General features: G+C 41.2%; 1 protein-coding gene across 3 annotated transcripts in view; it reads left to right on the forward strand.

The window, feature by feature from the left end:
* Window positions 1–12249, forward strand: part of Lrrc8c (leucine rich repeat containing 8 VRAC subunit C) — a 75365-nt gene that overhangs the window by 34687 nt on the left and 28429 nt on the right. For 2 of the 3 annotated variants that reach the window (XM_070007599.1, XM_070007601.1), the window contains one exon: window positions 11391–11532. In XM_070007599.1, the coding sequence (XP_069863700.1) occupies window positions 11395–11532 (138 nt within the window). In that variant the 5' untranslated portion in view covers window positions 11391–11394. Of the gene's footprint in view, window positions 1–11375; window positions 11533–12249 lie in introns of all 3 variants that reach the window. The other variant, XM_070007600.1, reaches the window with a different exon arrangement.

Raw genomic sequence — 12249 nt, forward strand, 5'->3', positions numbered from 1 at the left:
GAACTTGGCCTGGGTGCTATCTTTGGCTTTATCACTCAAGGCTGATGCTCTACCACTTGAGCCACAGCTTTACTTCTAGCCTTTTTCTGGTCAATTGGAGATAAGAGTTTCACAGACCATCCTATCTCAGGCTGGCTTTGAACTGCAGTCCTCAGATCTCAGCCTCCTGAGTAGCTAGGATTGTCGACCTGAGCCAACTGCACTCAGCTTAACACTTTAAAATCATTTACCTAACTAAAGGAAGCTTCATTTGAGTCCTGTAAGCCCTTGGCTGTCCCCTCCCTCCCCCCACTTAATTCTGAAAGTCAAGAAGGGTGCAGTGAATGTATTGGATCCGCTTAGTTCTTAGTGCTAGGCTTTCCCCCTTGGACGTCTTCTATATTTAATCCATTTCCATGTTTTTGCATGTTGCCATGGTAAAGCTCATTCCATGATGGGAGAGGCTTTAGTGCTGAAGCAAGTTTCCTTCATGTAAAACCCTGCATTTTCATTTCCACATTTTATCTCGGCGTTACCAGGGCAACCTAAATAATTTCATTTTCTCTTTGAAGTTGATGCCCTTAAGACCGTTATACCTCATGCTGACTCATTTATTTTCTTATACGTTCTTTTCTTTCTAGATTAATTCCTGCAGCTACTTTCCTTACCCAGATGTTTTCTGCCTTTTGTTGTTGTTGTTGTTGTTGTTGTTGTTGTTGTTTTGTGTGTGTGTGTGTGTGTGTGTGTGTGTGTGTGTGTGTGTAGTTATCAAAGCTGGTACTAAGGGGTAGTGGTTCAGTATTTGGGGGTGGGGGAATCAAAATCCCATTGATATTTAGAAAAGAGCTATGAATTTTCTCATCAGGAAAAAAAAAAAAGCCAGCTTAACAAATAATGGAGGAGAGTGTTGGCTCTATAAACGTTTATCCAATTACCTCTTATCCAAGTACCTCTTACCCAGATTCAGAGTGAGGTTTTTGAATAGCAAGTTGCAAGTGTCTGTATGGCAAAGAATTAATTTAGAAAGTGGAATCTATTCCATTTCTAACTTATGCTGTGAAAGTGAAAATGCCTGTTTTATTTCTATTTTCTTTTCTTTACTTTTTTTCTGGTTCTGGCCTTGAACTCGTGGCTCTGGGAGCTGTCCCTGAACTCTTGTGCTCAAGGCTAGAACTCTACCATTTGAGCCACAGCTCAATTCCTGATTCTTCCCTTCATCTCAAGCATTTTCTTCAGTAGTGGACATATTTTGAATAATCATTATTTACAGTGTAGAACAATATGGTAATAGTCACTCTGTGTGTGTGCGTGTGTGCACGCGCGCATGCGCACGTGTGTATGTGCCATGCTGGGGCTTGAACTCAAGGCTTGGGCGTTGTCCCAGAGGCTTTGTATTCAAGGTTACTGCTGTACTACTTTGAGGCTCAGCACCCTTTTCAGCTTTTTAGTAGTTCATTGGAGATCAGAATCTCAACAGTTTCCTACTAGGCTGGCTTTGAACCCTGATCCTCAGCTCTCAGCCTCCTGAATAGCTAGGATTACAGGGGTGAGCCACAGGTATCCATCATTGGGCATGAACCACCACAGGCACCCAGCTGATTTCCAGTTTGATTTCTTCATCCCAGGGCTGTCTCCCGCTTGGTTTCATGCCCTGTTTTTCTCTCAGGCTTCTTGGTCATCTGCCTGCACAAGTGAAATGATGGCTTGGCTTGTATCACTCCCAGTGCTCGTCTGGCTCACACAAACCCTTTGAGTTTGAAGTAGTATAAAGAGCTGACAAGCCAAGAAATGAGATCATAATTTTTTTTAGTATCTTCACATATAGATCTGTTACTCACATCTTCTGTTATAATTTCTTAGTTATCTTAAATCTCTAATGGTGAGCAATTGGTATGGTTAAAAAATATATACACCAGGGGGATTGGGGGTGGGTGGGAGATGGGAAGGGATGGGAAGGGGAAACAAAGGAAGAGGCAACAATGCCTCATTACCTTGTCCATGTAATTGTAACCCCTGTACAGTATTTTCACAATAAAAAATATATACACCACACACACACGTGTGTGTATATATACATATATGTATGTTTGTACATATATGTATATATGTATATATACGGGAGAGAGGAAGAAATGACACTGAGTAGAGGAAAGGAAGGAAAGAAAGGAAAGGGCATATCAAAGGAATGGAAGAAGACAAAGGGAGAAGTAGAACAATGAAGTGAATGAAACCGAATGAAGTAACCAGGCATACAAAGACACATTTTCACATTCTCTCTCATATGTGGAATCTCAAAAGTGGTCACTGGAGAAGAGGGAGGATAAGGAGGGAGGGAAGGATGATAGGGAGAGGATAGGTAACTAGTACCAGTACCCAGTTTGACATGGGCAAATGCAGTCATAATATTCAATGTCCATATGCGAAAATGACCAGGTAACGTGAGGGGATGGGCAGAGTTGGAAGGGATGAGAATGAGGGAAGTGGTGACATTGATCAAAATATATTGTACTCATAAACTGTCATGTCAGATTAAAACCCATGATTCTAGAGACTTATACTTTATCCCACACATATACCAATTAAGTTTTAGGGATGAGATTGGAAGCGTAGCTCAGGTTGTAGTGTGCCAGTCAGTGAGCATAAGTTATCAAGTTTGAGTCCCAGTCTTGGACCAAATTTTTTTAAAAGCTTTAGGGATCATGATTCCAAGCCAGCCAATAAAAGTTGGGCATGGTGGATGCACACCCATCAACCCAATTATTTGGCAAGCGTAAATAGGCAGATTGTGCTCTTGGCATGCCCCAGCATCAACATAAGATGGATTTGAAATGTAACAAAAGCCAAAAAGGGGTGATGGTTTTGTCCAAGTGGGAAAGTATCTGCCTAGCAACTACTTTGCATTCAAAACCCAGTACTGCAAAAAAAAATCTATATCTATATAATAACTTTCAAAAACAGATTGTAGGAGATGATCTTTTGACCAAAGAACTGTCTTCTGTGATGGCACAGAAGGTGGTTCCGGAGGAGGGGCTCTGGATGGACTGAGTGAGGGAGTGCTCCATGATTGACAGGTGTAGAGGAACCAGCTTGTCCATCACCATTGCCTGTGTTGAGTCTCAGGAAGACTCCTGATGGTGCTGACGCAATGTTGGCTGCCTGGGATAAGAATTTTGTGTGCTGGGTACCAAACATGGCCTACTGAGCCAGAGCTTTGGGTTTTCCTTACACAGAATTCATTTTTATACTAATTTTGAGTGGAGGCATGACTTGGCATAGGTCAGCATCAAGACAGATGATGCTTTCTAGAGGAAGCAGCAGGCAGGAGAGATGACACTGTTAAGGCTGCTTTTAATCTGATCAAGCAGTATCCTAAGAATATGGCAGAATGAACCCTCCTTGTACAATTCATTGATGCCAATAAACAGGTGAAAAAGAAAAGTTGCTTTGGTTAGACTTTTAGTGGGCAAGTCTTGAAGACTCTTTATCAATTTAATCTATAAGCATGGATGAAAATTGGAGACATCAGTATGAATTAATGTTTAGCTTGCTAATAGAGATAAGTGGATGCAAATAAATATGCAAATCTGCTGGGCTCAACACACACATATTTTGCTCTGTTAGCTCAAAGGGCCTCAAAGGGAAAAGTGCCCAGGTAGCCATATCATAATTTCTTTCTTTTTTTTCTTCTTTTCTTTCTTTTTTTATTTTTTATTTATTTATTTATTTATTTTTGGTGCTGGTTGAACTGAAGGCCTGGGTGCTGTCCCTGAGAATTTTTACTAAAGGTTACTGCTCTATCTCTTGAGTCATAGCTCCACTTCTGGCTTTTTTTTTTTTTCTTGCAGTTAATTGGCGATAAGAGTCTCAAAGACTTTATTGCCTGGGCTGGCTTCAAACCACAATCCTCAGATCTCAGGCTCCTGAGTAGCTAGAATTATAGGTTTGAGCCACACCAGCACTGAGCTGTCTTGATTGTATCTCACAAGAATCTCAGTGGGACTTGCATGACTCCATTTATCTGTTGATCATCTACTTTTTTTACTTCCTTTGAAGGAACTCCATTCATTTATGCCTGCGTAACCATTGAAAACATTGATCTGTACTAAGTTTTTAGGCCATCTGAAAACAGGAACCGACTAGCTATAAACAAAATATCCCGAGTAGTTCCAAAACCCTTGTCTTTTTCTCTTGGTGCTAAGGATATTTTCTACCCCACTCCCAAAGGAAAAAAAATCATCCACTAAAACTCCTCTTCAAAGATTTTCTTGAACTGGTTGACTCTTTAAGTGTAAATATTTTTCTTGTTTTCTTCCTTAATTTTTGTCCCCTACTAAGCCTCAGTTTAAACTCAATGTCTATGATCTTTCTATGCCATTTTTCAGTTTTTGGTTGTTTGTCACTAATATTCATAAGTTTCCTAATTTAATAACTTTGGAGTTAGTTTTCTCCCACCAAGATCTCCTCATATCATGGAGGCTTGAACTCAGGGTCTGGGTGTTGTCCGTTAGCATTTTTTTTTTGCTCAAGGCTGGTGCTCCACCACTTGAGCCTCAGGCTTTCCTGCCTGGGCTGACTCTAAATGAGGATCCTCAGATCTCAGCCTCCTAAGTAACTATGATTTACAGGTAGGAACCAGCTTTATATCTATCTTTTTGTGCTACTAATGAAGTTGCTCATCAAAAACAACTTTCCATGTCTCCCTGCAAGTTGATATTGTACTAGGCTTGCTTCTGTATCTTGTTTTGTAGGTCCTTCAACCATTTTTAAAAATACATTTGGCAAAGCTTTAGGTATTTTTGAAATGGTTATTCTCAGGAAGGTCTCATCTAAACCCAAGCCAACTTTCTTACTAAAAATAGCAATGGCAAGTAAACCGTTTCAAAATACTATATAGTTTGTCTATACAGATGGTACTTCCTGTTTTTTTTAATCCAAGTTAACTGGGCTTTAAATTTTTTCATAGTTTTTTTAAAATTGTGTTCTCAAAGGAGTCAAATGAATAAATCTTGGATCTTGCAGTTCTCTTGTCATTTTTAGCTAATTATTATAGGCAAACTTTGTGAACTGTTGAAAGAAAAGTAGAGGACAAAACAGAAATTGCACTAAACACTGGTGGCTATTATACCATGTTTTGTAGTTAATTTTCAGGATATACGTATAGCATTTGTGTTTTACTCTCAGGTAATATATCACCTAGTATCTCTAGTTCTTTGAGGGGGGAGGGGTTTTAGTTGTTTTAATCTTTTTTTTTTTTCCTGTTGGTACTGGCTTGAACTAGGCATGAGTAATATCCCTTTTTTGCGCAAGACTGGTGCTCTACCAGTTGTGCCACAGATTGACTTCTGTCTTTTTTGGTGATTAACTTGAGATGAGGGTCTTACAGACTTTTCTGACTGGACCAGCTTTGAACTTGGATCCTCAGATCTCAGTCTCAGAGTAGCTAGGCTTACAGGTGTGAGCCATTGACACTCACCTAGCTTGTTTTTATATTTTTAAAAAAGTTGAAGAATCAATTAATCTCAGATGCACATATTTTAACTAAGAGTTTGTTTGTTTTTCCCACATAGATCTTTGGCAAGTTAGATGGGAGGCCAGCACCCTTTGAACACAGCCTTCCTTCTAGAACTTTCATCTAAAGGAATCTGTGAGCCCTCTCACCCATCCAGTTCTAGAATGTGTGTGACTCTTCACATTAGATTTTATTTAACTTCACTAGGAGAAAACAATGCTTGGAAGAGGGAACTCATATAATTTAGAACCAAGCCCAATAATTACTTATCCTGTAGGGACAAAGGCTTCTATTAAATAGTTATCAGAAGGATGAATAAGATTTAATTGCATTGTAAATAAGACTTTCTTGTTTAGATGTTTTCTGTCATTTGTTTCTTGGTAATGTAATGTTAAGAATAGGGAGTGACAATGTGCGGCCATATCTTTGGGTACAGGCTGAGACTTAAGCATTATTGATCGACATGTCCTCTTTAGCACTAGTAATAGAACATTGTGCATTAAAATTTCAATGATCCTTAACTTTAAAATTATAAATAATTCCTGATTCCGGCCTTCATCTCAAACATTTTCTTCAGTAGTGGATGTATTTTGAATAATTATTATTTACAGTGTAGAACAATGTGGTAATAGTCACTTTTGTGTGTGTGTGTGTGTGTGTGTGTGTGTGTGTGTGTGTGTGTGTGTATGCATGCATGGTGTGTGCGTGCACACATGCACCATGCATGCATGCACCATCCTTGAACTCAGGGCTTGGGTGCTGTCCCTGAGCTTTTGTGTTCAAGGCTACTGCTCTCCTACTTTGAGCCTCAGCACCATTTCCAGCTTTTTAGTAGTTAATTGCAGATCAGAATCTCACTGAGTTTCCTGCTGGGCTGGCTTTGAATGGTGACCCTTAGATCTCAGCCTCCTGAGTAGCTAGGATTACAGATGTGAGCCACCCATGTTGGTCAGACAGTCACTCTTATTTATGGCAGTACCAAGCCTTTAAAAGTTAACGATAACATACTAGAAGAGTTTGGCTCTTATTTACTATGCAGTGATAACTCTTCAAACTCACAACTAACTTGGAAAAGAAAACAAGTGTAGCTGTCATGGCAGTGTCTTAGAGGGGCTAAGTGTTGCAAAAGAAGAATTCAGAGGGACCCCGCCCTGTGTGTGAGAACCTAGGCTTTGCTCTTGCAAGGAAGGCCGTAGATAAAGGAACAGTGGTCCTCTACCTCAGAGCATGGTGCCTGAGACACTGCTAGCCCAAACCTCTTGTAAAAGCCCCACAAGGTCAGAATTACCAAATGCTGAGATGCCTTTTCCCTTTGTCACTGACATTGCCAAATCCCTAGTGCGTGTGGTGCCTTTCTCTGCATGAATCAACACCGAGGAAACCAAACTGTACTGAAGGGACTGCATCCCTTGTGGGTGCACACGATTTATTTTCGAAAATTGAAGCCAGTGTCACTTAATGTCCCTGCTGAAACAGGACCTGTTATTATTTGAGTAACTCTCAAGCCTTGACCAAATGTTGTATTTATTATGTGAGATGGGAAAGGAACACAGAGAACTTGTGCTGTGTGTGTCCCAAAGTACACTGGCCTTTCCCTCGAGAAAACCCCTGGGATGTTTGAGTTGAAAGTTAAATTAGCTGTTTTATCATATCACTCTTTTGGGGCTTTTTCCCTTGAATAAAACAACTGATGGTTCAGACTTAGGGACATGATATGTTATGATAGGAACAGATAATAACAAACATTTGTTGACAGTGATAAAATTCTGATTTTCAAGTGATAGTTAAGGCTTTGAAGAATCAAGAGCCTGACAGCTTCCCAGTACTTAAAACTTTTTTCCCAGATAATAGCAGTGGTGATATAATTAATATTTTAAAGTGTTTTTTAATGAAATGTGCTATTTGGAAGATCACCAATTCAAATGGTCCATTGTTTTCCAAATTATCAATGCGTGATTTTACAACTCATGCATAAGGAAAAGATGTGTTCAAAGTGCCAGACAGAGGCTGGGCTGTAGCTCAGAAGTAGAATGCTTGCTTAGTATGGGCAAGGCCCTGGGCTGCTGCTTCTGTATCACAAAAAGAAAAGGAAAGAAGGCTGGGAAGGTGGCTTAGTGGTCAAGTGCTTGCCTAGCATACATGAAACCCTGGTTTGATTCCTCAGTACCACATACACAGAAAAAGCTGGAAGTGATAATGTGATGTTAGGAAAACGAACCCTTAAATATGTATTTTAATGTTTTTGTTTCTTTCATGCATGTGTTTCTAACCCATTTATAAGATTATTTCTTTGTTGCTTTGTATGTCCCTCCCCCACAGTGTATCCCCCGCTTTCACTATATTTGATGTCAGTATAACATGTGGAGGAGATGGGGACAAACAAGTCGTTTAAGGATTCAGGTGGACCTGTTGCAACAATGAGAAGTACAAAATGTCACGTCAAAACCAGCTTTACAATGTCGGTGTGGGGGGGGGTATAATTGGGTGGGGGGGGGAGGGGGGAGGCTGGGAAGGGAGGTGAAGGGTAAACACAGGAGGAGGCTGCAATGCTTGGTAAGAAATGTATGCATTATCCTGCCCATGTAATTGTAACCCCTCTGTACAGTATGTTCTCAAATAAAATAAAATAAAATTAAAAAAAAAAAAAAAGAAAAAGCTGGAAGTGGTGCTGTGACTCAAGTAGTAGAGTAGCGTTGTGCCAAAGCAGCTCAGAGACAGTGCCCAGGACTGGCAAAAAAAAAAAAGAAAGAAAGAAAGAAAGGGAAAGAAACACTAATGGATTTTAATAAAGAGTTTAATTCAATATTTGAATTAGTTTTAAGAACTAAGAGTTTGAAAATTTTAATGAGATAGTTTCCAGATTCCACATTGCAACTATTCTAGTCAAGTTGGTATAGCTTCAAAAATAAATACCTTCTGGACACTGTGGCTCAAGCACTTGTAATCTTAGCTTCCTAGAAAGTGAAGATAAGGATAGCAGTTCAAGGCTAGCTGTGCAAAAAAAAGGTGTGATTTTAGCTCAGCCAATGAAGAGCTGGGAACAGTGGTTCACACTTGTCATCCCAGCTACATCAGAAGAACAAATAGGAGGATCACAGTCCAGGCTTGCCTAGGAGGAAAAATGAAAGCAAAAAATGGTTGGAGACCAAAGTAATGAAATACTTTGGTTAAGAAGCCCAAGGCGGGCTAGGAAGGTGGCTCAGTGGTAGAGCGCTTGCCTTGCATGCCTGAGGCCCTGGGTTTGATTCCTCAGCACCACATAAGCAAAAAGAAAAAAGCCATAAGTGGCGCTGTGACTCAAGTGGTAGAGTGCTAGCCTTGAGCTGAAGAGCTGAGGGACAGTGCCCAGGCCCAGAGTTCAGGCCCCACGACCGGACCCCCCCACACACAAAAAAGAAGGCCAAGGCTCTGAATAGTCTTGAACCCCAGTACTGCCAAAAGAAAAATAAAAGAATATTCTCCATGACATGAAAAAACTATTAAGCTGATGCTAGTGGCTTACCCCTGTAATCCTAGTTACTCAGGAGGATGAGATGGCAGAATCGCAGTTCAAAGCCTGCTAGACAGGAAGCTCTGTGAGACCCATCGCCAATAAACCACCAGAAATACAGAAGTGGAGCTGTGGCTCAAGTGGTAGTGTGCTAGTCATGAGTAAAAGAGCTCAGGGACAGCACCCAGACCCTGAGTTCAAGCCCCACAACTGACCAAAAATACATAAATAAGAAAAAGCTCTTAAGACACTCCTTGCAATGGTCTCCCTGATAAGTGGATGTTAAATCCAAAATGTTAGGTGATATGACAAAATTAACAGGACTTAAGAAACAAAGGACTTCCACTCATCTGGTCGAATCACTACTAAATAAACCCCATGCTGCTGATCTCATGTATGGTATATATGTGCACACCAGAGGGAAACCAGGAGGATGACACAGAACTAGAGGAAATCAGGGAAAAACATACAACAGTGGGACCCATCAACTACACTGGACATTGACCACAATGAACTAAGCAACTCAATGGCAGTGATGGGAGGAAGGGAACAAGTGGGAAAGAGGGAACAGCTAGTGCTATGCAAAACAAAAGAAATGTACATATCACCTGATATGGAAGAAATAACTGTATTGCAAAGCTCATAGAACTCATAAATGTTATAGACCATGATAGACAATTTGTCCTATGAAAGTTAGAATGTGTTTGTGGCTTTAACTAAGCTTCACTATCCCACAATACTGGGAAATTATGTAACCACTTAATCACAATCCACAATCAAACATTTGGGAAAAAAAAGACACTCCTTGCATCTCTAACTATATATTTTGTTGAGGCAATGTTTACCTTGTGTAGTTCAGCCTGAACAACACGTCACAAGAACTTGCAGGTAGCAGCAGATCTAAGAGTCTGGCCAGCTGCTGCCTTCTTTTAAGCCAATATTAATGAAAACTGTTCTCAAAGTGTGAAAGTTATTCTAATTTCTATGTTTGGGAAAATGTATTTATTTTTAATGAATTAATATATATTTTAATTTCTTGGGTTTAATTTCTAACATGGTACTTATTTATGGGCATTGTTGTTATATATACTTTGGGGTTCTCCTTATAATGTTTTAGAGCACTAAGAAAAGAGAAGCATCGCGTTCATCTTGAGTGGCCATTGTGTAAGGCAGACTTCAGTATGTTAAGGAAAATCCATGAAACACGATCTGGGAGATGAAGCAGCAAATAAACATTCCCCCACCGCTTTGATTAGGATTGAGTAACAAAGATGAATATAGACAGCATCCGAAGGTGGCAGAAGGGAGAAAGAGTTTCCTTTTGGCACTTGTTAGCACTTATTCTTTGCCAAAAAGAAAAAGAAAAATAGGTCTTCTCATACTAGCAACATGTTCAACCTCAATTTCTGGGTCACAAAAGGCAGGGAGAATGAGGAGAATGGAGATTGCAGACCAAGAAGGACATGGGCCACTTTTTCTCTAAGGGCCTTTTAAATGTTCCCTATTGGTTGAACATCTGTTATGCACTTACAGACAGGAGTTTTATGTTAGTCAGCTCTGTGGTACAGTAACAACTAGCTGCAGTATCAACTTGCAAAGTAGAAAGGTTTCAGTCCCTGGTCTGTTGGCTCATTGCTTTGGGGTCTGCTACAAGACACTAGTTATGATGAGAGGCAAATGACAGGCAAGTAAAGAGCCAGGGGAAATGGCTCTGGTCCCCCCTTCAATCCTCTTCAAGAGCATGACCTTTGTGACCTATCTTCCTTCTACTAGGCCCCACCCCTTAAAGGTTCCTCAGCCTGTCAGTAATCCCACAAGCTGGCGATAGAACCTTTTTCCCATGGCCCTTTAGGGTATACTTATTCAAACTATGACAGGTTTCCAGGGCAACCCTGATTTCTCAGGATGTTTCCCTCATAATAACATTAGAGCAGTATAAGAAGTATAAAAAATATCAAAAGCACACAGGCAAAAAGATCTCTTAGAGGACAAAGACCATGTGACAGTATTGTTTTTCTTCCTGGTAATGTAAGCAAGATGTCTTCTAGAGTCCAGTAAGCCATGCACATCAGTGGCTACTGAAATGACAGTTCAGAGCAGCTGAAAGTGTGATCAACAGCAAAAACAGTTCCCAAGGTGGGGCCATTCCTGGGACTGTCTTTGTATTGTCTGTGAGGGAAGTAGGGATTGAGGAAGAAGTGGGACTTTTGGAGGGGCTCTCTGTGCCCTGTGGGATGTGGTACAGGGAGGGTGGGGACTGGGTGGGGACTCCCTAGGGGAGACCCACCCTCCTGTGGATGCAGGGCTGGGCCTGGACTGCAAGAACAGTGTTTTGGTTTCAGATCCTGGTACGTGTAGTATGTGGTGCCTGCGGATGCATTATTCACTCACCAGCAGTCTCTCCTTTCCCAGAAACATGATTCCGGTGACAGAATTCCGGCAGTTCTCGGAGCAGCAGCCTGCCTTTCGGGTGCTGAAGCCATGGTGGGACGTGTTTACCGATTACCTGTCGGTGGCCATGCTGATGATTGGCGTGTTTGGATGTACTCTACAGGTGGGTGCCTGCCCGGGGTGGAGGCGGGGCTGGGGCAAGACGCCAGCGCAGTGAGACCTCTTCAGAGAGCCAGCTCTGTGGGGAGAGCATGCGGCTCAGTCGCTGAGCCCTTGTCTAGACTGAGGCCCTGGGTTCCATCTCCATCACCACAGAAAAGGGCACCGGTGGCTCACGCCTGTCATCCTAGCTACTCAGGAGGCTGAGATCTGAGGATCACAGTTCAAAGACAGTTTGGGCAGGAAAGTCCGTGAGACTCATCTCCAGTAAACCACCAGAAAGCCAGAAGTGGTGCTGTGGCTCAAGTGAAGAGCTGAGGGGCAGCGCCCAGGCCCAGAGTTCAAGCCCCACCACCGGCAAAAAAAAAAAAAAAAAAAAAGGCCAAAGACACTTTGCTGTTTGATTGAGTGTTTTTTGGTTTTGGGGTTTTTTTTTTTGAAGTGTGAAAATACTACTCTTGTCTGTTTGTAAATGACATTTGTCATCCTGTCAGGAGTCCAATATTTGCTTATTTACTAGGCATTTCTAATAAGGTAAATGGGGAACTTACAAGACTCCATACACTTAAGCAAGGATTAATGTTGCTAACACCAGAGCATTCCGTATATTTCAGAGTTTGCTTCACAGTGAGGTATAGCATGGACACTCACAATGCCATGTCAATTGGGAAATATAGTGTGTAATACTATAGATTACATATTTATATAGGGCATGTGTACT

The sequence above is a fragment of the Dipodomys merriami genome, unplaced genomic scaffold (assembly GCF_024711535.1).
Source record: "Dipodomys merriami isolate MVZ:Mamm:240054 unplaced genomic scaffold, mDipMer1.0.p SCAF_7, whole genome shotgun sequence".
Taxonomy (NCBI): Eukaryota; Metazoa; Chordata; class Mammalia; order Rodentia; family Heteromyidae; genus Dipodomys; species Dipodomys merriami.